The sequence below is a fragment of the Desmodus rotundus genome, chromosome 12 (assembly GCF_022682495.2).
Source record: "Desmodus rotundus isolate HL8 chromosome 12, HLdesRot8A.1, whole genome shotgun sequence".
Classification (NCBI taxonomy): Eukaryota; Metazoa; Chordata; class Mammalia; order Chiroptera; family Phyllostomidae; genus Desmodus; species Desmodus rotundus.
In genome coordinates, this window is record NC_071398.1 from 72,507,632 (window position 1) to 72,535,396 (window position 27,765).

General features: G+C 55.1%; 1 protein-coding gene across 4 annotated transcripts; it reads right to left on the bottom strand.

The window, feature by feature from the left end:
- Positions 1-27,765, bottom strand: MFSD4A (major facilitator superfamily domain containing 4A). 4 transcript variants are annotated; one of them, XM_024575120.4, is made up of 10 exons: positions 27,455-27,765; positions 17,308-17,506; positions 16,407-16,652; positions 12,732-12,900; positions 12,200-12,315; positions 10,969-11,142; positions 7,350-7,497; positions 4,993-5,063; positions 3,671-3,791; positions 1-2,335 (listed from the first exon to the last, which is right to left on the bottom strand). In XM_024575120.4, exons 1-10 carry the CDS (start codon positions 27,682-27,684, stop codon positions 2,280-2,282), a joined length of 1,530 nt encoding a protein of 509 aa, XP_024430888.1. In that variant the 5' UTR covers positions 27,685-27,765; the 3' UTR covers positions 1-2,279. The 4 variants fall into 4 exon arrangements, with proteins under 4 accessions (XP_024430888.1, XP_024430896.1, XP_024430879.2 ...); XM_024575128.4 differs by lacking the exon at positions 1-2,335 and adding an exon at positions 2,625-2,821; XM_024575111.4 differs by lacking the exon at positions 1-2,335 and adding an exon at positions 2,625-2,828.

Below are 27,765 nucleotides of genomic sequence, written 5' to 3' on the forward strand. Positions count from 1 at the left end.
TCCGTTGAAAGCTCATTTTATTTTAGAAAAGGCAGTCTTAAATTTGTTTCAGTGTTATTTTCTATATTCACAAATTAATACTGATCACCTTAGATATAGCCATTGATTCTTCTTTCTAGATCTGTATAAAAGGGATATTTTCTTGAAAACCCATGAGAAAAATCCTCCTGTTTCCTCTTTGCCCAGGTCAGCCACTCAGTACAGTCGGGCTGCGCGTTTGAGTCCGGCGGGCGTCTAATACCTCTCCGTGTGTACCGGCACAGTTAGAGCCCTGGGCCACCAGCTTTCAAAAGAATTGGGATCTGTTTGACTTACCATAAATATGTAACAAACATAGGAACAATGTCTAAGCTGCTTATAGGTTTTAAAAATAAAAATTGCCAACATTTATGAAGCAATTTCTATGTCAGGCATATAATAATTGATTTATACAAATTCACTTAATTCTTTCAGAATTCCTTTGAGGTAGGGTAAGATTCTTTTAGAAATGTCACTTTACAGATTTTTAAAATAAGCAAAGCTGGAAGAGCCTCAGCGATCTCTCTGCCACAGAGACAGACGCTGAGACCAGTGCTTGAACCAGGTCTCTGGACAGCGGGCCTCTTACCACCGCACCATGCCGCTGGCAGACGGAGCTGGCTTACAGGACGGTGCCCACAGTTCCAGGATAAACTTCTAATGTCGGGCATGAAAACCACAGTGCTCGGACAGGTTACTGAGAGTCGTGATCCACTTGTTTTTATACGTGTACCTTTGTGTGTACACAAGGGCAGGTGAACTAGTACACAATCCCTGTAACAGCGGCTTCACAACTTAACACAACTTCTGTCCCCTTCCAAGTCGCTGAGGTTGCCACCTTTGCGTTACTACCGGATTTGCTCGACAGGCAGGCATTGCTTTCCGTACACTACACAGCTTGAATTGTTCCGAAATCCTGTTTTTGTTAAAGAAGTTGATGGTGGTACACAGGCATCCCTCGTTTCATTGTGACTCGCTTCATTGCGTTTCACAGATGTGGCGTTGTTTTACAAATTGAAAGCAAGAGCCTCCACCAGCAAAAAGATTACAACTCATTTTACTGCGATACTCGCTGTGCTGTGATGGTCTGGAACTGAACCTGCAGTATCCCTGAGGTATGCCTGTGAAGAGTTGTTTTCCTCTGTAGAAGATGTAAAGTTTAAATTAGATAATTTTGAGAAATCCTTAGTGCTGTTTCTACACCTTCTGTAAGCTAGTCAATGGCAGTAAAGGAAAACAGAACATCCATCTCAGTCTCCCAGGCAACTTCTGGACCAATTAGCACTGATTATTAGCAGGGGCGTGCTGGCAAATGTTTAACACTTGGCTCTCCAGGCGAGACTAGCCACGATTTGCAGCTTTTGCCAATTGCTGTGGTGTAACTACTCCCGCCATGGCTGATCTCAAGGCACCAACACCTTGTCACTGAAAGGGGAGCCTGGAAGAGAAGTCCAGCAGCGCTCCTTTGCATGGTGTTTCCGCCACACGAGTACAATGGTCATAAATCGCGTCAAGAACACAGGCATAGAAAGATTAGGAAGTGATGAATTTGCAGTAGCTATTACCTTTGTTTTTCATGTATTTTGTTTCTATAATTTAATTTTTAATAATGGCTGTATTTAACAAACAGCTCTTAAAAAGACATTTTAACAACCAGCTTTTATAAGCTGCTAGGAGCTAGCCCAGCATATCCCTGAATTAGTGTCCCAAAGATCGCAAGATTCGACTTCTCCTTTTGCTGTTTTAGATGGTGGGCAAACTACTGATGTCAGCAGCAGGAATTTGAGGGGCTTTGGACTAGGAATAAATAAAAAGCGCAGAAACCCTGCGAGCATGCCATGGGTTTGCTTGGATTAACTTAAAATGCATCTACATACAGCAATGATCACCGAGCTTTATAATTTCAACCCGTATTTTCAAATTCCACTAAGAGTGACCCTCAGACCCAGAGTGCGGTCCATCCCGGAGGCAGCCAGCGGAGTGAAGCGGATGACTGCCTCCTTCCCAGGCAGACCGCTCTGAGCAAAAGTCAGAACCAGGGAAGAGGAAAGGAACTTGAGTAGCCAGGTGAACCTCTAATGATTTGCCCAGGGACCCAGGGACCAGAACGAGGTTTAATTTCTTCTGTGCAAGTATTCAATGGAGAAGTCCGAACCAAGGCGTCGGAGCTTGCTCCACTGCCGCCCCAGCGTCCTTCCACGCTTTGGTCTCTGCTGGTGCTCGAGGGGCCGCATGTCTTCGCCTGCCTCCTTCACCCACTTTTACCTCTGGTAGCACTCCGAGCTTTCCACCCCGAGTGGTTTGTCCTGGGTAAGGACTGTAACAGAAACAGACAAAGCAACCAACCGGGTAGCACATTTCGGCGGCTCTGATGACGCTGCAGCCATCGCTCATTCTGAGAGCTTACCCAGGCCTTCTGCTTCTCTGCTGTTTGAGGGCTCCTGGGGGAGCCGAGTGAAAAGTCCGACCTACGAGTTCCGGCCAACTGTTGGTGGGGCAGTTTGTGGAGACTAGTGTCTCGGGCTCGGGGAATCTGTATTTCTTTCTGTCTTCCTTAATTGGGGAATTTATTAAGTGTTAGTTGACATGTAGCAAATATTCAGTACTACTTTTTAAAAGATTTTATTTATTTTTAGGAAGGGGGGAAGGCGGGGAGAAGGGAGGGAGAGAAACCTTGTTCGGTTGCTTCTCGCACGCCCCCAGCCCACTGAGCCACACCAGGCAGGGCGCAGCCAATACTTCTTGAATGTGTGGCCTCAATGAAGGCGCTGCTCTGAGTGCGGGGATAGATGGCAACTGGCACCTGCCACCTCAGAAGCAAGACTAGTTAGAGCTGACTGGGGAGCCCTCGTTGTTCTCAGGGCTTTTAAACTGACTGTTTAAAGGGTGCATGTGTCACCTGCTGAGAGAGGCCTCTGGCTGCCTGTTCCTTCAGTCTTTGCTTTCTGGGGGTGGGGGGGGTGGGGGGGGTGGGGCGGCGACCAGGGCTCTGCCTGGGCACCTCCTCTTACGAACTGGCTGCCTTCCCCACTGAAACAGTTGCGGGAACTTTGAGAGCTCTGGGCAGAAAGGCAGCGGGGGACCAGGGTCCTGCAAACAGCCTTGGGACCGCCCCTGCCTGGGGTCGCCAGGAGTGAGACTGTTCTGAGGTGCTGTCTCTGCCTTGAAAGTGCTTTTCTTTGCTACTTGGCCCGAGGGACTGCTTTTTTGAAAAAAAAGGTGTGAACTAGAGTCAAAATCCTAAACTGCAAAGATATAGCCAATTGGGCTGCTGGGCTGAGTGAGTTCCAGCCAAGGAGGCAGGCTCTGCCTTTCAGTGCCTGGCGCAGGCTGGAAAGAGCCTTGGCCCGTGGTCCTGCGGCCCGGTGGGGTGCAGGAAGCCAAGTTCATATCCTTGCCCCTCTCCTCACAGAGAAACCGTGAGTCAGCCTGCCCCAGCCGCTGCTGCCCTAAGAGCACGGCCCAGACAATTGCATGGCAGAGCAGGAAGAGGGGAACGGAAGCTGTAGAAAAATAAACATTTCCTTGCATTTTACTTGAAACAGAACAGCAGTGCTGGGGTGCTAAGGTCCACAGTATCTCCCACAGGTTCCCCCCCCCACCCCCCCGCTCTGTTTTCCTCCTCTTGTATAGAAACAGATTCTTTCCTTACCTGATGAGAGTCCAGGGTGCATCCTGTGGAAAAACAGGAGCAAGATGTAGAAGGTAAAAGCCAGGCAACCAAAGATCACGCCACAGACCAGGAAACTGTAGCTGCCCTGAGCCTGGAATATCTGCCAAAGGGGAAAACAGACACACAGGCCGTCAGAGCCGCCCACGAAGATGTACTGGAGGAAGCGGCCTTCTCGGGCCCTTGGCAGCTTTTCTAGTCAAGTTGAGCACTGCCACACCAATAGATAGAGCCACGGGTGGCAGGGACACCTTGGCCTTGTTTCAAGGTCACGTTTCTGGAGGGACAGAAACCCCGTTCTACGGCGAGGGTGAGACCCGGTGAGCCCTGCAGTCCCTTTCAGCTCTGTGTCTGGAACCTTCTGAAAAATCTCATCTTCCTTCAAACTCCAGTCATACTAGGTGCTTCTCTATCCACAAGGCCTGACCAGAATTTTGCAGGGGAGATTCTATATATATCCTTTTATTATGGAGAATTTTAAATATATGCCAAAGTAGCATATGGAATCCCATGGACCAGTCACCAACTTCAGCAGTGAGCACCAGCTCCCTCCGTTCCCTCCACGAGATCACACTGAAGCCCAGCCCGGCCCTCATGATGCTTCCAGGCAGGGGGCACCATGAGACGTAGCTCTCCCCACCCAGCGGGGCAGAAGCGGTGGAGAGGAGAACAGTGAGGAGGGGGATTTGGGAGTCTGAAAGAGCTGGGTTTGGATGTCATCCCTGACAGTTGTTAGAAGTGTGATGGCTGAGGGCAAACTGCCTAATTTATCGGAGTTTCAGTGTCCTCTGTAAAAAGGGGAACGCCAATGTCTACATTATAGTCTTCAGTAGAAAGTAGACTTATTTTTTTCCTGGTGAACACACGAACTGTGGGTGTGTAACAAGCACAGGGAGTCAGCCCGGGATCAGGGCAGGAGCTGGGCAGTGAAGCTGTGCCCTTTGCAGGGTGGCCCAGCCAAGGCTACGGGAGGTGGGCTGAGGGAGTGGCAGGCTGGGAAGGGATGGACAAAGGACTCTGCAGCTCGATCCCATCCCAGGCCCGGGAGCTAAACAACATTCCCACGGGGCCCCCCTGGCCCCGCTCCCAGACATGACTTGTGTTTGCTTTGGACTGCCACAACCCTCCCCAGCTCCGGGCCCCCTGTTTGGAGGCTCAGCTTTCAGGGCTGGCTCAGAAGCGGAAACAGGTAACACAGACTAGGCCGTGCTCGCTTGGGTTCAGAAGGCGCTGGCCGCACCTTCCCACCTGCTTGGAGGGGTGCTCCCCAAATGCTCTCCCTCCCCCCAGAGTTTCCCACATACCCAACCAACCAGCGTCTGGAGGACCATCTCTCCAATTCCCGCCCCTGTCACCAGCACTGTGGTCGCACAGCCTACGCAGAGAAGAAGGATTTGGTTTAGTAAGAACAAGTCAGGAGACAGAAGTCAGCTGGCGTAACGCAGGTTATTTCTGGGAAGTCTCTGGACAGTAGCATGGCTGCCTAAGAGGACTCCTTGGGATTCCTAAGACTTCTCAATCTTCAGCTCTCATCTTTGCTTGGGAATGCGTAGGTCCCCCTGTCATTATGTCCCTTCCTTGTTCTGAGACCTTCAATCACTCACAATTGTCTTCCCAGTGAATTTCAAGCTGTTTAGCCTGGCATTCAGGGCCTTTCCCAATGTGGCCACCACCAACTTTTCCAGAAAGATCTCCTGATCTCTGCAGGCCAGCCCTCCACTGGTCAGAACGGTGTCCTCGGTGTCCTGGCACCACCCTGGCCAGCCGCGCCCCTCATCCACCTGGTAACATGGCGCAGACTGCCAGGGCCCAGCTGTGCCACCGGCTAGCTGTGCGACCTCGGGCAAGTCCTCTCCCTTCTCTAGGCCTTGGTTTCCTTCTGTGAAGTGGGCATCGCAGCGCAGCTTGCGCAGGGCTGCCGTGCGGCTCACTCTGGTGCAGTGCGTGGAAGTGCTCGGCAAAGTCCCAACACACAGCAAACCCTCGAAACCAGTCCAGTTCTCGGCCCACACCCTTCAACGCTGCCTTCAGGACAAAGTCCAGGTGCCTTAACGTGGTCTCCAGGACGCTTTCTAATCTGTCCCTGCTGAGAGCACAGACTCATCTCTCCCACCACCTGCTCCCAGGCTGCCCTCCAGCCAGGAGGAAGCTTCAGTTTCCCACCTGCACGGGCGCACGCCCACCGCCAGGTCCAGACACATGCTGCTCCTCCCCGTCGTCCCGCGAGCTCCTGCTCGGCTTTCAGTCCTAGCTGAGATTTCTTTCTGTAGTCCTCTCCCCTCGCCCCATCCCTGAACCTGGGTTAGCTGCTCCCCGCGCTCCCTCAGCCCCCTCACCCTATGCTCACCCCCGCCCCCCCCACTGTCTGTGCAGGCTTTAGGTCCTTGAGAGAGGACAGTGCCTTGAATTTTAGTTCTGTGACATATTTCACTGCTTATTACCAGCACAGTGGCCAATGTATGGTAGACACTGAGCGTTTTTATTCTGGGCTTCGAGTTCCTCTTTTAGTCTCTCATTTATGTTATTACCTGTCTCTGTTCCTTTGCTCCCACACTGGCCACTGTCCCCTGCCCCCACCCCACCCTTCCCTGAATGCCTTTCCTTTCTCCCGCCTTTCCTTTCTCCCGCCTTTCCAAATTTTGGACCAGCTCATGTCCCATCTCTTCCATGAAGCTACCTCAGGATTTAACATTGGTCCCTCCCTGGTCTGAATTCCAGTTGTACCCACTGTCTGTTTCACTCATTCACTCAAAAACCTGCCAGCACCTTCCGCGCATCAGGTACTCCGCCAGCACTGAGGCTGTCCCGGGGAATAGAGTCAATGCTTTACGATTTCTCTAATGCGCAAAACAATCCTCAAAGGTAAGTATTTGCATCCCCATTTGGCAGATGGGCCCCAGTTCAGGGCCCCAGGTCTCCTGTCTCGCTGCTGTGGAGAACCGAGGTAGATGCAGGTCCAACCGCCCCGGCCGCCGCCGCCCCTGCCCCCCCTGCACCGGTTCCCCCTCCTCCAAAGAAAGCACGCCTCCTCAATGCCGGCTGTCCAGCACTCTGGGACATTTCTAGTTACTTCTAAGGGTAATGTTAACTGTTCAAAGCAGGAATATTTTTAATTAACTCGTTTTACAAAAGACGTGTGCTGTATGCACTTGGGAGGCTACAGAACGAGAACCAGAGGTTTCCGACACCAAGAAGCTGTGTCACAGCCCCTCATCAGCTGTGGCGGCCTCGAGCTAACCCTCTACGGTTCAAACAACAGCCACAGAACAGCCAAGCTGGGAGGCCCTGTCACTGTGAAGGTATCATACAAAGGCCCTTTCCTGGGCTGTAGCCTCCCCCGGGCTACGCTGCAACTTGAAATTCCCATGCATGTCACACAAAATGCCAGCCGTGGACCAGTAGATGGGACTACGGGGAAGAAAGAAAATGGAAGAGGGAGGCTAACTGCTTCTCTGTGGCCTGAGATCACATATACAGGTATGATGTTGACGGGGGGCCACATGGATTAGAACCCCATTTACGGACCTGTTCCCACCAGTCAGGGGAGCACGGTTTCTGTGAGGAGGCAGGGCAGTGATCTCCCCGCTGCAGCAGCACGGAAGGGCGGAGGTCAGGGGGCGTGGCACCAGCCAGGGGCACCCGCCCACCCCTGCACACTCACCTCTGTACTGCAGGATGTCCTCCGTGTAGGCTAGCATGCTGGGGAAAGTGCTACTAAGGAACAGCCCCAGACTGGCCGTCCCCACGAACAGGAAGATGACATTGTAGGAGAAAACAAGAAGCACCAGGTACGTCATCACCACGCCGACCTGTCAAGGCAGTGATGGAGGTGATTGGAAATTGGGAAAAGTCGGGCGTCCCTGAGAAAGGAAAAGCCTGGAGGAGTCTTTCCAGCGTTGTTAGGCCTTAGGAACTGCGCTGTGACCAGTGTGCCACCCTGTGGAACATGTGGGGACTGCACCTGCCTAGTCTGGTGTCTGCCAACCAAGCCCTGAACACAGGGACCAGAGGGAGGCGGTGAGCCCAGCCAGCCATCTCCAGCAAAGGGCCTACCGCACAGGCTTCAGAAGCGCTTGGCGAGGGAGCACTGGTGGTCCCCAAGGCCTTATCTGAGGGCGAGCATGGGAAACTCCGCCCAAGTCACTAGCTCCCCACCTTGTAGGCAGGAGTCCTCCCCCTTCCGTGAACAGGAGCAGCTTCTCCTTCCTCACAAGCAGTGAGCTTGGGGGAGGGGAAGCCTGGGGTAGCAGGAGAGGTGGGGGGCGGGGGGGGCGTGGCTGCAGGGTCCCCAGCATCTAGGAATCCGGACAGAGCTCCCAGAGAGGGCCAGTGGCTGTGGCAGGCCAGCGTGGCTTCCCCCAGATTCAGCTCAGATTCCACAGTGGCTGGAGACCCCTGCGGTGGGCCAGGGGGTCAGAAGGCTTTCTAGCTCAGTCAGGGTTTCTGTCACATAGGAATATTTTTGGTAAAATGACTCTAAAAAATTCTCTGAAAGTGTATGTATGTCAATATTGACTGATTTCTATGCAAAATGTGTCTGGGAAGAAACCCAGGCAGCACGGGTTTGGAGGCAGAAGACCCAGGTGCAGGTGCCACCAGTTCTGGGGCCTTGGAGGAGCCGACCGCTCGGACTCCCAGCTTCCTCTCCTGACATTTTGTGCTGCAAAAGCCACACAGAAGCGTAGCGGGGCACAGCAGCAATGAAGGGCTCCCGCGTGAGGCTTCGCACAAATGTCAGTTCTAGCATGCATGTGTGAGCTTTTCTTAATGCCGCAGGGGGACCTACAAAAACCCAGTGTTGAGGTACAGCTCTCCTGGGGGAGTATGAAAAAATAGGATCTAGAGGGCTAGAAGGCATGGGAGAAGCCGCAGCTAACCGGCCCAGGGGGCCCCGCCAATGAGGGTGAGGAGGGAAAGGCCTGTCCCTCCCCCGGCAGTGCCTTCGGGGTTTGCTCCCATTGGAGAAACAAAGCCAGGACTGCAGCCGCTGTGAGCCGCTGTCCCTCTGTCCTTCAGCGGCCCCTCTGAGACGCCAGACCCCTGGTGGGAGCTCAGAGTCCTGGCTGGGAGAGACTTGCTGCCCAGGGAGGGAAGGATTCGCCAGCAGGAATGGCGGAAGGAAACACATCCCCTCCACAAGGTGAAAGACTCCCTTCATTCTGCAAAAACATAAAGGCAACGGCCTATCTATGGTTCGTAATAGAATTTCTTTGGCATAGAAATTGGTCCCACAGATCCATCTGCTCTTTCTTCCTTCTCAGCTCAATTTAAAAAACAAAGATTTTTATTTATTTATTATTAGAGAGAGGGGAAGGGAGGGAGAAAGAGGGAGAGAGACATCAATGTGTGGTTGCCTCTTGCGTGCCCGCAACCCAGGCGGGTGCCCTGACTGGGAATCAAACCAGCGACCTTTCGGTGCTCCAGCCAACTGAGCCACACCACCAGGGCTGTTGTGTTGCTTCTTTGTCTACGTTTCCCATCGGTTCAGCTCCACAGTTTCACGTACCCCTATGCCTGGACTCCTGAATCTATCCCTCCAGCCGTGACCTATGTCCAGAACTCCAAACTTGCATGTAAAACTGTCCCTTTGCCAAGTCACTGGATGGCTAGCAACGTGGCCTGAATGGAACCTTGCCTTTCCTCCCACACATCCACTCTTTGTCGTCACATCAGTTGACAGCATCCCCACCCCCCGGGCTCAACCCTCGTATCTGAGGTGGTCCTTGAGCCCTCCTTTCCTCACCTACATTCTCACCAACGGTACCTCCGAAGACGGCCAGGACCTGTGTACCTCTTCAAGTCCGTCCTGCCCGCCCTCGTCCCCACCACCTCTCAGGCCTGGACCGTAGTGGTGGTGTCTCCCCGTCTCCCCCACAGGACTGGCCTCTTAGACTCAGGAAGTCTCGGTTGGGCCCCAGAATTTGATTTGCCTATTTGAAACCTTCACTCCAGGTGAGGTTTTATTGTTGGTGCCTAGGATGCTTCAGGCTTTCTTCCTTCTCGCAAACCCAGAGTCCCGCTTACTCTCCTCTTTCTAGGCACCTGGCCTCACATCCTACAGAGGCTGACCACCAGCACTGCCTGTACCCTCACTGTTCTCTCCTTCTCCCTCCCGGAGTCACGTCACCCCAGCTCCTCGGAACAGGGGCTCCCCCCTCCCTGAACTTCCTACTTCCTTCCCCACTGCTCTGCACCCCCTCGTCCCTACCCCAGGGCCCTCTTCGCTCAGTTCCCCACAATGGCACCTTCACAGGCGCCCCCCCACCTCCTCGCCTGTGAACAGACTCACGCCATGCTGACTCCTGCCGAGCCGAACGGCCTTCAGCTCAGAATGTTTGCAATACTCACGCCTCCGCTTCCCACCTCCCTCTCCCTCTCGGCCTCTTGGGTCTGGCTTCTGCCCACCCAACCTCCCATCTACCTTGAACGCAAATTCCTTTCTTGAAGGTCATAAACCAGTACAAGCACAAATCCGAAAGTCTTTCTTGAGGCTCATCATCTTTGGTCTGGGTAGCCCCAACATTACTTCTCGACCCCCTATCTGCTAGAAACTCAACCCAAGGAAGGACTTTCTGCAATCGATTGGGCTACCTGGCAAGGTAGTGAGTTCCCAGTCCCTGGAGGTGTTTAAATAGACTGTGTACCTCCCCTCTATAAAGGGATGCTATCTAGGTGATTGGGCTGGACGACCTTTCAGGAATCTGTGCATCTGGACCCCTTTGTCACAGATGGTGACAGAGACACAGAGCAGGGTGGAGTTAAGACCCATCACGCAGACCCAGACCTCCTGCGTCCTGGGCAGGCCAGGTCCTTGAAGGCGGCCCACGTGCCCGTCCAGCTGCTTGAGAATTACCTGGAAGAGTTTCAAAATGCAAATCCCCAGGCTTTGGCCCAGAGAGGGTGATGCTGAAGGCCAGGGGCTCCCAGGCTTCCACCGGCCACAAGGCCCTGACCAGATGGGTACTGAGGTGACACTGGAGGACCCAGTCCTGCTTCCCTTGTATTCTTACCAGGTTGCCAGCAGGGTCTGTGCCCCACACAGTGGGAGTCACCACCCACAGCCCCTTCCGTTTATGAGTGCAAAGTCAGGGGCCCAGAGAGGGGAAGGGAATCCTCCAAAACCATAGCATCCCTTCTTCACCAGCATCCCTCCCATCCCTCTGCTCCTACAGTCCCACCCTGGTGGCAGAGCTCCATCCTGGGCACAAGTCTGGGTGCAGTGGTAGGGCTAGGAGGAAACGGTTCTCCACATCTCCAAGAAGCGACAGGAGGCCACTTACCACGTTGACGCAAACCATGGTGGCTGGCTTCACCCTGGAGGAGATGGGAATGGAGACAAGGTGACCCAGGGTGATGAAGCCCCAGAAGAGGCTGGGGAGGTAACCGGCCACCTTGTGTCTGACAGACAGTGGCTTCTCCACGGCATAGCTGTACACAAAGGTGGAATACATCCCCTGTGGAGAGACAGGGCCTGCTGAGCACACCCGCAGCACAGCTAGTCCACAATCCCGGGGAAGGGGGCCCTGGCTGGGCAGGTGTGGGGAGGCCCGCTCCTGCTCCTGGGGGTTCATCAAAGGGGGGCTTGGGGCCAAGGTCACACAGCACGCATAGGCCGGAGCTGAGAACAGGGCCTGAGGGCGACAGATCCCGGACTGCCCCTGCAGAGGCCTCTGGGTTCCAGGGGGGCCTCTCCCCACAGGGAGCCCGAGGGGCCTGGGCACAAAAGCTCTGCAGCCCCTTCACCAGAGCAGGGCTCCACTAATTGTCTTATTTATCAGGATTCCACAGAAAGTTTTTTGTTGAAGAAAGTTTGTTTTGCTGCAGAAAAAAAAAAAAAAGGCGTGTGCAAGCATCTCATTTTACAGCTGAGAGGGCAGAGAGCAGTGACTTGCCCAAGGTCACGCTGGGCGCTGGAAGTCGACCAGTACTACCACGAGCACCTGCGCCAAGTCACCGGCTGGGCGGGCCTTCTCTTCCGAGGGCCCCTCACAGGGCCATCAGTGAGTCAGTCATCAAAGCTGTTCTGATCGAATCCTTAGAGATTTCTGGGCAAAGGCATTAAATAGTGTGACAGAGGTCACTAGCGGACCAAATAGCTGGGCCTGTAGCTTGTGTTTACCGCATGGCGTGAGAAGCCCAGGTGTGGAATGTTCCAGGAGGCAGTGTCCTGGAGTTCATTTGGCATGACCTCTACGTGGCAGAACGGGGCTCTGACCCTTTAAAAAAGTATGGGTAGCCTGCACTCGGTAACAAGCCTCTAGGCCCCTATCCACAGAGTTAAGGAAAATGTAAACAATTGGCTGAGACAGAAGACCATAGTACTAAGGGTCTGTGAATGATTCTGGAAACAGTCTCCCCCAGGACTTTTATTTTGTTTAATTTGGGGATCAACTGAACTATAGGGGAGGTCTCTAGGAAACATTGATGTTCCTCTCTTTCTCTTGCCATCCCCAGATTTGAGTCTTGGGGTGGAGGGTCCCCCAAGAAGGTGCACCCTGAGGGCAGGCTCACCGTGATCCCATCTGTCATGAACAGGACCAGGGCTGCTGTGATGTGGATGGCGAAGAAGGAACAAGGGGCTCCTTTTAAGTTTCTCGTCTGGCAGCAGCTGAACAGGTCCTCGTGTGCTGGGTGAGACACAGAAGCCCCGGGTGAGTCTTAGCTGCTGTTCCCCAGCCTCTGCTTGCCCCAGGGAAGCCGCCGGGAGAAAGGAGGACCACTTAGTGCCTCCTACCTTCTCTAGCTTCAGCCAACCGTCTGTTAGGGACAGCCCCTGTCCATCTCACAGCCCTGGTGGGCGCAAGGCTCAGAGAGGTCAAGTAACTTGCCCAAGACCACACAAGCAGGGGTAGGCAGAATGGGGGTTAGAGCACAAGCCTGCCTTCCTCATTCCCTCGGCCAGGCTGCTCCATCTCCTGCCTCACGAGACCACTGGCGCCAAGGTTATTGTCCAACTATTACCGCCTGTGATCCCCTGTCACCCCCTGGGGAGGGGTTACCATAGCGTGGGGCTGTGAGTATGAAAGTTCATTAGGGCCCCCACCTGGGTGTGACTGAATCTTTGGGGGCAGCGAGGAAGCATCTTCCTTCTCAGGAGGCTGTGTCTCCAGGGCGAGCTCATCTGCAGACAGGAGCAGCGGCCTCCTCTGAGGGCAGCAGGTCAGCAGCCGCTCTTTGGACAGCAGATACAGCACAGCCATGGGCACCGGGAGCTGGGGGTGGGCAGAGGGTCAGGAGAGCCCTGTTCCCAGCAGGCTCCCCCCTTCCCATGCCTGGCCCACTGCATATGCCCCCACGGTCGTGGGGCACACGTCTGCACGGTCCTGGGAGGAAACAGCTCTTTTCCAAGGGTGCCCACCTAAGAGGTGTCCCCAGCTACTGCGGCCTTGACCCAGGGCAGGCTTGGTGGAATTGCTGCCCAACCGTAATGACATCTGTTTCCTGGAGAGTCAGGTACTTGTCACATGCAAAGCTTAGACTCACACCGGGCCTCTGCGGGCACAGGAAAGGTGCCAGAGACAAACTTGTTTCCAAAGAAGCTTTGCTTTCGTTCCTCACAGTTCTACAAGCCTGTTGGGGGAATTATCATCTCCATTTTCCAGATGGGGCAAGCGAGGCTCAGAGTTACCACTTAGTCAGAACCTGTTAAACTGGGAGAGACCTGAGCGGTCAGCTACAGGCCCAGCGAGCATCAGTGCTGGTGACGCAGCTGGCTTGGGGCAGAGCAGGACTGTCACCGGGGCATCCTGAGCCTGTCCAGTGCCATCTCCACCCCAGGGGCCGTCTGGGCGATGGTGTACCCCAGGAGGGTTGAGGCTGTCCTCAGGCTTGGGGCTGGGCATCTAAATGGGAAAACAGAGGTGTGGACTCCTTTTGTTTAAAAAAAAAAAAATGCGCGCGACAAGCAACACACACACACAAGCCCAAATCAATATTAAGTTCACTGCTATTTTTTACATCACAGCCACTTCGGTTTTACGAACTCCCCAGCGTTCTGGGGCAGCGATCTTTAACCTTTTTCATCTTACGGCACACATAAAATTCTGTAGCACACCAGAAAAAGTTATGTTGTTTGCTGATCTGACAAAAAAATAGGTGTAATTTAGAGGGTTTTATTTATTTATTTTTAGAGAGAGGGGAAGGGAGGGAGGGAGGGAGGTGGGGAGGGAGAAAAGGAGAGAAACACTGACCAGGTGCCTCTCGAATGTGCCCCACCAGGGACTGAGACTGCAGCCCCAGGCGTGTGCCCTGACCGGGGATCGAGCCAGCGACCTTTCGCTTCGTCGGTTGACACCCAACCAATTGAGCCATACTGGTCAGGGCTGATGTCATATTTTTAATTTGAAAATCTACCGGAAAAGGGATCAGTGCCCCTGAGTAAACAGTCAGGTGCTGCATGTTTAAAATTTTTTGTGTCGCACCGGTTGGAAATCGCGGCCCCAGAGTGATGAGAAACGTCCCCTGCTTCTGAGGTTGGCTGCAGAAGCCTCTGCCACCTCCCTCGGGTGCCCTGCCTCTGTCTAACCATGCTCACTGCCAGGACACCCTCATCCAGTCTAGCCTCTCTGCCTTGCTGCTGCGGCTCCATGCAGTTCTTCCTGCTTAGGGAAGAGAGGAAGCCCGTGGTCTGTGGAAGTTTCCCAGAGGCCCTTGGGCTGCTCTGGGCTGAAGGAGGATAGAGGTGGAAGTCTGCCTGGGGCTGTTTTGAGGGAGCCTTCTCTAGCCCAGTGCCAGGCTGGCTCCTGAGCATTTTCCAAGTCACCTGAACACCAGCCTTGCGCTGACACCTCCCTCTGGGCACCTCGGGAGCCTCCCTCTGCACTCGAAACCAAGGCAAAGTCGGACTCTGCCTGCAGAGCTAGAGCCACAATTTGGGCCTGAGTGGAAGGAGACAGTTCTGGCCCTCAGGAGTGCCAGGTCTGAAGGAGGAGATGAAGCTCTCCCTCCAGTCTGCTGGGGGAAGCAGGAAACCCACACACAGAGGCCCGTGGTGGCAGAATGCCTGAGTGAAGGCCAAGGGGAAACAGCTGTAAAGGGGCCAGGCCACCCAGGCGGGGCTTTCAGGGAGGTGGGCGGAGGGAAGGACTTCACACCCGGCTCTGCCGCAGGAGCGCACTCCGTCTGCACAGGTGGCCGTCCCGAGAAGGCAGGCTCCACCTCAGAGTCAGACAGTGCCAGGTGGGCTGTGCCTGTGCGTGCACATGAGTGTGTGTTTGTGCACACATGCCCACGTGCTTGCATGGCCTCACTTTGCTGTAGTGACTGTTTATCTCCGACACAAACCGATGGGAAAAGTATGGAAATCCCGCATCAAACAAAGTGCCTCCAGTCTGCACCTCGTGCAGCAAGAGAAACAGACCTCGGGCTTACGCTGGACCTGCCAGCTTCCAGTCCCACAGTCCCAGCCTCGACTTTGTACCGACAGTCTCCTTCCCTCCGCAGGTCCCCCTTGGAGAGCACAGGCCCGAAGCCACATTGTGCCCAAACAATGACAGGCCGGGCAGAAAAGGAAAGGAGCAGAGGGAGAGGGGGCATTTCTGAGCCCCCGGGGAAGACTGTGCTGGAGGAACGGAGGGTCACAGAGGAGAAGAAGGGGAAATGGGCAGCAACTTCAGGGCAGCGGGCGGGAGGTTGTGCTGGAGTCGGGCTCCAGCCTGGCCCAGCCCCATGCCAGGCGCTATCAGGGCTTTGCGCCAGAGGTGGTGTGACACCCTGCTGCTCTGTGGGGCAGCGAGGTCTCAACCTGCACAGCATCACTCTGAGCCCAGCAGAAGCTGGGAGCTGCTGTCTTGCCTGCACCCAGTGGCCTTCCTCTGGAGGGCTGACAGGTCTGCCTAGTGCAGAAGTTCTAAGTCAGAGTGATGAGCCCACAGCGACTCCCTCCCTAGCCAGCAGGTCAGTGGCCACCTGAAACCATCCCACCCCCAGCCCATGCTGGGCCTAAGTCAGGAGGCCAGGACTGCTCCTGGTGTTTCTGGCAGTCCTTCCCAAGCTGGGGCAGGTGTTGGGGTGGGGGAGTCGCTCACCCCAGGCTCACCCCTAGGCTCACCCCTAGGCTCACACGGGAGAGCCTGCCTGGGGCTACAGAGCACCAGAGGAGGTTTCCTGCCAGAAAGCAGCGTCAGAGCTGACTGGGAGGATGGAGCTGGGGGTTCCAAGGGGCCTCGGTGTCTGACTCAGTCACAGTGAGTCAGTGGTGTCTCAGCTGTGCTCCCTCTGAGGCAGCCTTGGCGGGGGGGGGGGGGGGGTCCCCCGGGAGGTGGCCCTGTCTCACAGGAGCCGTCCTCACAGCAGGGCACAGGCGAATCCCACCAGCCGTGAGGACCTTGGAGAAGAGCCTGTCCCATCCTGCAGTGTTCTGGCCCAGGGTCAGCTTCATCTGACCTCGGAGGAAAAGGCTGGGTTTCCCACAGAGCCTCAGACGACTTGAAAGGTGGCCCTGACTTCATTGTGCTAAACCTGTTCACTGCTTTCTCTCCCGTGAGAACTGCAAGCACAGGAGGTCACAGCTGAAGGACCTCAGAGGGGACCCTTGCAGCCATCTTTGCGTTCAGATAAATCCCGCGGGGCCAGCTCTGCCATCCTCCTGTCTCCTGGAGGGCACACTCGGCCCCAGCCCACGTCTTAGACACAGAAGAATCTTCACGTGGAGCAGGAATGGACTGGTCCGTGTGACTGTCTACTTGTCCCCGCCCAGCTGGGCCCCAGTGGTACTCACGTTGATCAGGGCCATGATCCAGAAGGCGTAGGACACGCGGGTTTCTGCTCGGTCTGGCGGGGACAGCCCCGGGAGAGTCCCGTTCTTCCAAGGCCGGTGGCCCAGGACCCTGGAGGCATGGAAGAGGTGACTGCCAGAAGTGTCGTTGGCGGTGCCATTGGCAGGCAAGCAGTCATCATCCGAAAGGAAGGGGTCGGCGATAAGGGGGCTTAGCAGAGCCCCAAAACCCACAAAAAAATGAAGAACCTGGGGAGGGAGGAGAGGAGGGAGGGGGTAATGGTGCCAGCTTCATATCCACCCCCACCTTGTGTCCCATCTGGGGAGCCCCTGCCAAGCCCAAGGGGAACAAGGGAGTGGGAGGCAGGAGAGGAGAGGGACATGCTCCTCAGCCACCTGCATGGCCTGGGATGACTTGCTGACAAGGACCAATCCCCTCTCTTACTCTCCTTCCTTTCCCAGATCTTCACCCCGCTGTGGGAGGTTGTTCCTATGTTAGCATCCATCAAAGGGAAGGGGGCTTAATACAGGGAAGGGGTGGACCAGAGTCCTGGGTAAGGGGGAGGACAAGGAGGGAGGAAGAAATACACAGAGAGGGAAGGAGACCAGAGGAAAACAGCAAGCCCTCCTGTCATGCCACTTCCCAGTTGACAAAAAGCTTTCTGGTTAGCACTTGGCTTCTTGTGACCCCCCCACAGGCAAGGGTCATTACCAAGTGCAGAGATACCAGCCTAGCTGGTCGCACTGAACTCAGATCCTGGTGCTCTTTGTGCTTCACCACCCTGGCCTAGGGAAGAAGTCACTGAGGTCTACGGGAGAGGGGGTCAGGGGAGAGGGGGCCAGGCGAGATGGACAGGCAGGCAGGGCCCCCCACCGCCCTGCCCCAGGGCCACCGCGGGCTCACCTGGAGGAATATGGCCGAGTCCTTCTGGTAGATCCTCACCAGCTGCATGTTGGCCACGGTGTCGATGCAGCCCATGGCCAGGCCCGCCAGCGCCATGACGGTGGCCAGTACCTTCACATCGTGGCAGAAGGGGATGACGGCGAACACCAGGGAGATGGTCAGAGAAGAGGTGAAGAGAGCCCACAGGGACTGGGCCAGGCTGTGGTCACAGAGGGCTCAGGTCAGTGGAGGGGGCGCAGAGCCCTGCAAACGCAGAGCCCTCCTTGTCCTCCATGTGCTGGGTGGCCCTGGGGGACCATCCCCCACCCTCTGGTGGCAGGGGAAGGAAGCTGAGGAAGAAGCCCTATCTCTTATTGGCTATGGGTTGCAGGCGAGATGTTTAATGCGCCTCAGTCTCAGAGAACAGTCTCCCCACGGGCTGGTGGAGAGGACTCCAGAGAGCATGTGACGGGGACACAAGGGGCCCTAACAAAGTGTAGCTGCTATTAGTTTACTTATAAGCAATTTTATATTGTTTTCCTATCAATGATTAGAGGGGAATCTGCTTCAAATATTTCAAAGGAACTGTGCCACTTGCATGAAACTGGAGGCGCAGTGGGAGATGGACCCGGAACCCCGAATCCCTGAGCTGGGCTGCAGTGTGCGCTGTCCACGCAGGAATCGAGGACAGCCAGGCCCCTCGCGGGCCGCAGGCCTGAGCTGCCTGAACCCCAGCCCACGGCAAGGTGCTGGAGGAACTTGGTGACCCCTGTATGGGCAGAGGTGATGGGCCCTGTGCCTGGCAAGAGTCTGGATGGGAGGCTCCGCGGCCATCCCCACTGGGCAGTACGCCCCCCCCCCCGCCCCCCCACCCCCGGAGCCCACCACAGGCAGGCTGCCGGCCGTTTTCCATGAGGGATGAATGGATGTGTGAATGAATGAAAGGAGCATCGAAGGCTGCGTGAAGGTCTTTTTGGTGGGTACACTCTGCCCAACAAACACTCTCAGAGAAAGGAACGAAGGCTTGCATTTTCTCGGACCAGTCTGAAAGGCTAATGCGGAGGGGAGACTGGGCAGCAAGAAGGTTCTGGCAGGAGGAAGTTGTGCAGAAGCTTTCCAAAATTAAGAAAAGTTGGGGAGCCCCAGTCAGCCTCTGCGGCTGCTGGACCTGGAGGGGGGTGGGGCGTGTGGCAAGAAGACGTGTCTGCACCTCCAACACCCTGGAGAAAAGAGAAATGCCCCCCAAACCCTGGCAAGCTGTCTTTCCGGGAGGTTCTCGCCGCTGAGCCTCGGCTCCAGCTTCTCATCTTCCCGCCTTTGATTAACCCCTTAACCAGGGGCTATGCTGACAGTGACAGCTGGTTATATTCTTGTTTCCAGCTGACCTGGTGGAGAGATCACCGAGCACGACCCCTGCCGCCCACTCCACCCTAGGGACAGCAGGGAGGCCACGATGTGGGGAGGCCAGCCCTCACCGCCCCACCCGCAGCCCTGCGTGTGGCCCAGCACTGACGGCCTGGGCTGCTCACCCTCACCGAGCTTCTGCTTCCTGCAGCCTGGCAGCCATGCTGCACACCCCCCCATGGTGCCAACACAGAGGCAATGCCCGCACCTCTGCAGGTGCTAACAACGGCGGCCCTTGCGTAACAGCACTCTCTTTCCCCTTCCTCTCCCCACACAGGTAGACTAGGAGCCTCCTGCGTGGTCCGACTTCAGGGATACCAAGAGGGTCTCCTCTCTCCCTCTCGAATGTCCCCTGCTTTGACCCAGTACACAGGGGGTGACATTTTCCATGCTTTGTGGTAAAGCACAGATGCTCTGAGTACAAACACTCGTGGAAAAGGAACACATTACCACACTGGCCTGAAACACCTGAGCAAAGGGACCAGGAATCAGTCCCTCAGCGAAGACCTGAGGGAACAGAAGGGGGGACAGAGCCGTGGGGCGGTGCAGGGAAAAGAAGCTAGTTTACAGGGCATCACTAACATCCGTTTTCAGCGGCCAAGACACCTGTGCACGTGAGAACGCTGAGGGAGAGTTTGCGATTTCTGACCCACAAGTAAACTGAGGCTGAGAAAGGCCAAGGAAGTGGCTGACAGAGCCTGGACTTAAACCTGGGTCTTCACGCCATGCTGTTCTTCCACGGGGTCGTGTGTGGGCTGTGTGAGAAGGCTGGTGCCGGTCCCGGTCCCAGCCAGGCTGCCGGGCGGGGGTGGGGGGCGGCCAGCAGGGAGCACGAGGCTGGGCTGTGCAGAGCCTTGTCTCAGGAAGCAGTGGCGAATAGCTACAGTCTCTAGAACATGGGCCCCCAGTGGTTCCTCTGCTGGTGTTTATGGGATCTCCAGATGCTTTGTATTTATTATAACTGCTGGCTTCATCGCAGGCCTCCCGAGGCATCTGCTGCAGCCCGTTCATTGTGGGGCCCCAGGCCTGGCACTGTGCTTGGCCCTGGGAAGGGGCTGGATGTTGCTACTGAAAGGGTGCCAGTGCTTGAGGAAGGCGTGTCTTGTCACTGCACACAGGATGGCCTGGGGAAAGGGACGGGAGACTGTTAGGGGGCTGATGTGGGATTGTACGGGGGCGACAGAGACACAAGAGACCGAGAGGTGCCAGGAAGGTGCTGAGTGGAGCAGCAGGAGGCTCAGGAAAGGGGCCGGGTTGGAGAAAGGCTGAGCCCAGTCGGTTGCCCTGTCCTGGCCTCTCCTCTCTCCTATCTGTGCCTTCTCAGCTTGTCACTCTTGAGAAGGACACTTGATGCCCACAGGGGGCTTTCTTGTTCCAAAGCCCAGGGACAGGCAGGAGGGAGAGGCTGGGGAGACGTGCCACCCCCTGGGCAGTGGTGTGAGCCTACCACCCACCAGGAAGGCCAAGGAGGGCCCAGTTGGTACTAGGGGATGGAGACCTGTTCCCAGCCAATGGGGACGCCACACCTCGGGAAACCGTGTTTGGATCTGGGCTGCCCGCCCTCCCGGTTGCTTCAGCAGGGCTCCTCCTGGGCATTCCAGAAATCAGCCTGAACAAGTTTCTTTAGAACGGTACATTGTTGCCGAGAAAAGAGAAGTCTCACATCCTAGAGCGGGACTGAAATATACTAATTGGCTTGGCCACTTAATGGTTTGGTCAATGGCCCCTTCTAGGAAAGTCGATAATTGATAATTTTGAAATAATAACATCAAAACAGCTCTGGCAGCGCAGATGTGGGGGATCTGTAATTAGATGCGGGGGATCTGTAATTAGAAGACTGGTCTGGCCCCTCTGCCACCTCCCAGCGGGTGGCCCTCTCAGCCTCAGTTTCTTCCACTGTAAGATGGGGCTAGTGGGCTCCGCCTCGTGAAGCTGCTGTGCAGGGTCGGTGTGATGTTCCAGACTGTCCTCCTTTCTCACTCACTGGGATCTTCCCTGCCATCTGCAGTCCCCCACCCCGATGCTCACCCCTCCCTGCTGGCTCCCTGAGACAGCGTGGCCAGGCCCAGAGAAGCAGGCCATATACAAGGGGTGCAGGGGCTGGTGCCAGCTCTGGGACTCTCCCCTGAAGCTCTGCCACTGTTCCTGCTGCAGCTCCCTCCAGGGTGACTTCAGAGGCTGGTCCAGGAACAGCTAGAGTGACAACATGACGGAAGAGTCCTACCCCTCATGTTACAGATCAGGAACCGGGCCCAGACAGGGAAGGAGAGCAAAGTAATGCTGAGCCGGGATCCAGTTTCTTGACTCCCAATCCAGGCAAAAGCCAGTGTAGTATCATTGATCTGCCCTCCCCTGGTCCTAGGTTCAGAGGTTAATTCAGGTCAGTTATAGAAAGAGCCCCTCTCCCAGGAACAGCCCCAACCGTCCAGGGAACCCTTCCTTAGGAAGCCTGAGAAATGTCCCAGACACTCATTGCCCACTCCACACGGAAGGTGCCAACAGGGAGGGGGGCAGGGAGCCAGGTCCTTCCCCTGCCTGGTGGTGGCTCTGCTGGAGGTGCCAGCCCCACCAGTTTGCTGTGTGGCCTTGAGCACAATGCTGACCTTGTCAGCCAGGTGCTCTGTCTTACCCAGAGGACACACATGATCACCTTGACCTGGCTTTGCTTGTGGGCAACTTCTCTGGCCCAGAAGACAAGGGGCTGCTTGGCTTGAAAATACGGGAAGGGTTATAGTAGTAAGGCGACAGCTGCCTGTCCTGCCTTCCACCCGGGTGCCAGGGGCGTGGAAACTTACTGCTGAAGCCCAGACCCTTGTCACCAAAGACAGAGTGACCCCAGGAGGGGCACTGACATTCTGCTCACATTTTTTGATGCAGGGGATCCCCCTGTTTCCCCTGGATGACCTCTGGCCTGGAAAGCCTAGGGGAGAGGGCAGAGCACAGAATGGAGGACGCGTCAGAGGCATCTGCACACCTCCCCTCCGCACGGGGGCAGGCAGCCCCGCAAGAGGACTAGAAACCAGAGACAGGGCTCCCTCCTGGAGCCAGGGCAGGCAGGGGACTACAGTTGAAGCCAGGGCAATAGTGAAGGGCGTCTTAGACTGAGGAAGGGGCCAGGGCAGAAGCAGCCCCCTCTAGCTGGGTCACCCCAGCACTGACACCCCAGCTTGTTCAGGCCTCCGTGTTACAGCTGGGGGTCCCCAGAGGCTGGAACAGCCCAGCCTGCCTTGGGCAGATCCCATCCTATGGCACGACTGCCTGCGGACTCAGGTCCGGGCTGTGCCAGGTGCCTGAGGGCGGGCCCTGGCCCAGTGGGTGCCGGGCTCCCAGGGAGAGTTCCTTACAGGTTGTCTGGACTTGCATTCTGTCGGCCTATAACGCCTCTCCCCTAGTTCTCTGCGTGCATGGCTCTCTCCTGCCATTGAAGTGTGAGCTCAAATGTCACCTCCTCAGAGAGGCCTTCCCTGACCACCTCAATTACCCTCTGCCAGTTCCACTGCTCTGCCTCCTCACCCAGCTTTATTCCCCTCATTTCACTGAAACGGCCCTCCAGAAGGTGAGCTCCAACACAGCGGGGCCTGTCTGCCGTGCTCACCCCCAAACAGGGTCTGGCTTAAGGGAAGTTTGCTGAGTGAGAGAACTAAGGGGGAGTTGGGATGAGTTTTGTGATATTTTTTAATAAAAGAATTGATATATAATTTACATACCACGACATTCATCTATTCAAAGTGTGCAGTACAATGGTTTTAGTATACTCAGACTTATAAACCCATGACCACAATCTAAATTTAGAGCATCCCCATCACCCCAAAGGAAACCCATACCTGTCTGCGGTCACTCCCCATTCCTCTCCATGCCCCACCTCCAGCCCCAGGCAAGACTAATCTACTTTCTATACCTACAGCTTTTCCGATTGCAGACTCTCAGATAAATGAAACCACACAGCATATTTTGTGTCTGCTTCTTTCAGTCAACATAGTGTTTCAAGGTTCCTCCACATTGTAGTATATGGGGGCACTTCCTTCCTGTTTACAGCTGACTAACAGCCCACTGTATAGATGTACCACATTTTGTTGATGGACATTTGGTTTGTTTCTACTTCTTGGCCATTATGAATAACACGGCTACGAATATGCACGCACAAGTTTTGTCGGGCATGTGTTGTCATTTGAGGCATATACCTGGCAGTGGACTTGCTGCGTCACATGGTAATGCCACGTTGAGATGGATTTTTAAAGCAAGAAGCATGCCTGGTGGCTTTTGGCCCAGGTTTGTTGCATGCGGCAAGGTGGACAAGCTGCCAGGTGGACAAGCTGCCAGGTGGACAAGCAGCTGGTGAAAGAGGCGAGGCTTCTAGATGGAGGACCAACCAAGGGCCCAGGTCAGAGGAAGCAACTGGCTTTTGTATTGTGTTCCCACGGGGCCAGCATCTTGGGGAAGCAGGTCTGAGAGGGGCCTGGGGAGCCTTGCACAGAACACTGGCTTTCGTGCCTGGGGCAGGAGGGAGTTGGAGCTGGGTCTGAGGCAGGGCAGGATTCGCAGGAATGTGAGAAAAAAGGAAGGTAGAGAAGGAGATAGGGACTAGGGCAAAGAGAAGAACTTAAAGAGGCTTCAGTTAGCAGGGTATATTCAGGGGAGAGGCCAAGGCGGGGCTGGGAGAAGACTGGGAAAGCCCTGAAAGCCGCTTTTCCACCCTGATGACTTTGAGATAAAGGGGTCTCCCAAACTGCCCAAGGTGGTTAGACAGGTCCTCAAGAAACCAGGAAAGAAACTCTAAACTTTTGTCTAAATACACCCTCCCTCCTCGTTCTGACAAAGCACATACCTATACACCCTGCCAGCCAGGTGGCTTTATGTTTTATTTGAACTATTTTCTGCTCTCCTAAAGAAGGTCTACTCCTGATTTTTCTGACCCCAGTTGCACCCTTCTCCCTCTTGGCCTGCACGTGGTGGCCTCCTTCAACATCTCTCCACGCTAGAAAGGAAGAGAGTGAGGGAGGGGTAGGGAGGCCTCGAGGGGTGGAAGGGAGGAAAGGAGAGAACGTGTGTGCACGCTGGCCCCGCCCCGAGCACAGTGCTCCTGTCTCCCCTGCACCCACTCTGACATCCAAGGCTTTCCACACCCAGTCCCTTCAGTGCATGTCCCTGTGGAGGCATCCAGGAACTATCCAGACCGGGCTGTCGGTCTGGGGCAAGCAGCAGGCAGAACTGAGACGGAATCCTGGAGAAAGAAGAGCTACCTTCGGGATTCCCTCTCTCCTGGGCTCTGCCCCCCCCCCCCCAAAGCCCAGCAGCTGGCTCTCTCTGATGTTCAGCCAATCCCCCACTGACAAGCACTAGCCAGGTGCACAAGCCAGTAATCACTTAAGCTGAAAAGCACTTGCAGGGGTATTAGCATTTTAACTGAGATGTGGGGAGGCCCCAAGGAATCAAGCTTTAGAGGCTGGTTTCAGGGCCAGTGGAGGTCGGTTTATTGGGGTGAGGTGGGGGATGGGGAATCATATCCAGGCCTAGCTAGGTGGTGTCTCCCATTTACCCACAGGTCAGCCCTGTGATATCCCATTTCCACTGGAGTCTGCTTTGCTCTTAACCAGAGGAAAGGGTTCTTTGCGACATTTTGTCTTTGGGATGGAAGGACTGAGGTTCAGAATTTAAACCTGAAACACTGACAGGACCTACTGTCCCCACCCTGCCCTACCCCCACCCTCCGATCCCAGCAGGAAGCCCCAAAGGCCCACAGCTTCCTTTCCAGGTGTGTTGGCTGAGAGTCAGCCCATGCCCGTGCCCAGGAGTGTAGGGTATAACTCATACCCTGCAGAGTTCTGGTTCTAGAGACCAACGCCTGGGTTCAAATCCCGACTAGGCCTCTGAATAGCTGTGGGATCCAAGGAAAGCCTCTTAACCTCTCTGTGCCTCAGCTTCCTGGAAATAGTATTACTCTTCAGGGTTGTTGTGAGGATGAAATGGGCTCATACAAGTGAGGTACTAAGAATAGTGCCTGGAACTGGCGAAGTGCTCACTAATGTTAGTCACTACTGTCACCACTACCATTTTCCTTTCTGTGAGTAGCCTTCCTGCTGTGAGACCCTTTCCGCTGCCTGTCCAGAGCCCCCTGTTGAGTAAGGAACCTAGAGGGAGGCTCAAAGCAAAGGAAGGGGAGATGGTCCAGCTGGATGTGCATCTCTGCCTTTTTCCCAAGGCCGGGCACAGCGACCTGCCATCTAGGGTTACACTCAGTCCCCTTCTTGTGCTCCGCACTACACATGTTCCTAAAAAGTTCCAGGCGAGGGGGCTTTTATAAATCAAAACCCTTAAAACACAAGAATGAAAACAGAGAAATCCATTGATTGATTTCTAATTAAACCTCTAGGCAGATCCCCTCACACCTGTCAGAATGGCTATTATCAATAAATCAACAAGCAACAAGTGTGGGAGAGGATGAGGAGAAAAGGGAACCCCGAGGCTCTGTTGGTGCGAACGCAGACTGGGGCAGCCACCCTGGAAAACAATGTGGAAGTTCCTCACCAAATTAAAAATAGAACTACCCTATGACCCAGCCATTCCACTCCCAGGTATTTATCCGAAGAAACCTGAAGCACTAATTTGGAGCTTCACACACCCCCACGTTGACTGCAGCAGGGTCTAACAGACAAGGTATAGAAGTAGCCCCAGTGCCCACCAATTGACGAATGGATAAAAATGGCACATACATACGATGGAGTATTACTCAGCTATAAAAAAGGATGAAAATGCCTGAAGGACCATGGACCTAGAGGCTATGAGGCAAAGTGAAATAAGTCAGACACAGAAAGATAGATACCACGTGACTTCACTTATCTATGGAATCTAAAAACCAAACAAACAAAACAGAAGTAAATTCACAGGTACAGGGAACAAACTGACTGATGCCCGAGGGGAAGGAGGCTGGGGAAGGTGGGTGAAAAAGGTAAGTGAGCCCTGGGCAGGCAGCTCAGTTGGTTGGAGCATCATTCTGCCCGCAAGGCTGTGGGTTCAGTGTCTGGTCGGGGCACACACAAGAGTCAACCAAGGAACGCACACATAAGTGGAGCAACGATCGATGTTTCTCTCTCTTTCTCTTTCTTCCTTCCTCTCTCTCCCCCTCTAAAATCCATAAATAAAGATTTTAAAAAGTCTAAACTGACAGTTACAAAAATAGCCACAGGATATAAAATACAGAATAGAGAAAATAGTCAAGAATATGGCGATAACTGTGTATGGTGCCATATGGGTACCGGACATATAAGGGTGATCATTTTGCAAGGTGTATAAATGCCTAATTGCTGTGTTGTACACCTCAAACTAATATAATACTGTATGTCAAATGTAATTGAGAAAATAAATTTAAAAAATGCACCTCTAGGTCGAATCCGAATGGATCCTGGGTTTTTAAGACTTTCTGAACCTGGCGGACATCCAGTCCCGTACAGACCCACAGTAACATTAGGAAAGGAGAGGTGCTTCTTACGAGGAGATGTTTTTGGTTTACAAGAGGACTTGGTAGTGGGGATAATCACTCCACAATTGACAATGAGGGAGTTTTATCATTTGGTGGCTTAACGTGGGGCCCATCCGTCGTATGACACCTGTGCCCCTCTGGCATCAGCCGTGGAGTGAGGTGGACAGGAAAACTCACTCTCATGGACGCCTCTAGGAGTGAGCCGAAGGGGGTTGCCCTGGGCCCAGGCCAGCCCTCCAGAGGTTTCTCGGAGATAGCCCAGCTGTGGTTTTATTCCCAGGCCGTCTGCCTACTTGAGCCCAAGCAATCCAGGAAACCATGCAGCCCAGGCCTGGGACTAGGAAAATCTCCCAGCAGCTTCTGGCTTGCAAGTCATCTATCTTCTGTTTTGGGTTGTTTTCCCAGCTGCACTAAGCTAGTGATCCTGCCACCTTTCCAAAGGGCTCCTTGAAGGCGGCCCTGTCCAATTTGAGCGGGAGAAGGAGGCTCTGCAATGAAATCCTAAAAGGAGTCTCTGGGGGCCATGCCAGGCACTCCAGACACCGACCCTGGGCAGAGGCCAGGGAGGAGTAACGGGGTGAGGGAGTGGGGGGGACCCTGGCACAGGGAGAGAGGGTCACCTTACCAAGCTATAAGACACCCTGGACCTTCCCTACAAGGCCCCAGTGGGGAGATCCTATGTGTCTCACAGGCAAAAGGGCTCTGCCTCCAGGGTCCAGGGCAGGAACCCCAGCCCCTCAGGAACAGGACCACACAGGACCCACCAGTCTGTGGCCACCTGGGGAAAGGGGCAGCCTGTGTCTGCTGATCTGGCACTGCTGGTGTGAGTGGAGCCTGACCCAGGGCACTCTGTCAAGCCTCAGCCCTTTGGCACCTCACAGGGCTCCTGAGGTGACACTCCCATTCTCCTTCCACCTCACTTCCAATTCCACCCGCCCGGCAGTAGGGGCTAAGGACAAACGTCAGACCCGCTGTACAGGAGGGGGACGCTCCCACCTTTGCAAACTGCATCGCCCATCTCCCATGGAGTGGGGGTGGGGGAAGCAGGGTGAGCGCTGGGTTTACCCCCTCACAGGGGTGAGTGAAGGCCAATAAAAAATCCAGAGATCACCTTCGGTCCCGGGGGAGAGTTTTGCACGGAGAGCTGGGGTGGGGGACAGAGGCAGCCTTTTGGCAACGGGGGCACAGTTGGCAGAGTGGGGAGGGGTGGTCGCAGCCCAGCACCGCGGGGATAGTGAAGAGGGCAGCGGAAGGGAAGGGTCCGCGCGACGAAGGCCGGGTACTCACGTCCGCTTGAAGACGCCCCCGATGATGCTTCCCAGCAGGAGGCAGAGCTGCTGCGAGAAGAAGACCCAGGAGATCTGGGACAGCGAGCTGTGCGTCTGGCAGCGCAGGTCCAGCAGAGTGGGCCCCAGGAAGGCGATGCACAGGCCGAAGCTCAAGAAGACGCTCCAGTAGGTAAGCGTGGGCTGCAGGTTGCGGCGGAGCAGCGCGGACAAGCGACCGTCGCAGCCCATGGCTCCGGCTGGCGGACGGACTGGCGGCTGCTGGCCGAGAGCGTGCGGTGCCCGAGTACCGCCCGCCTGCCGAGGGCCAGC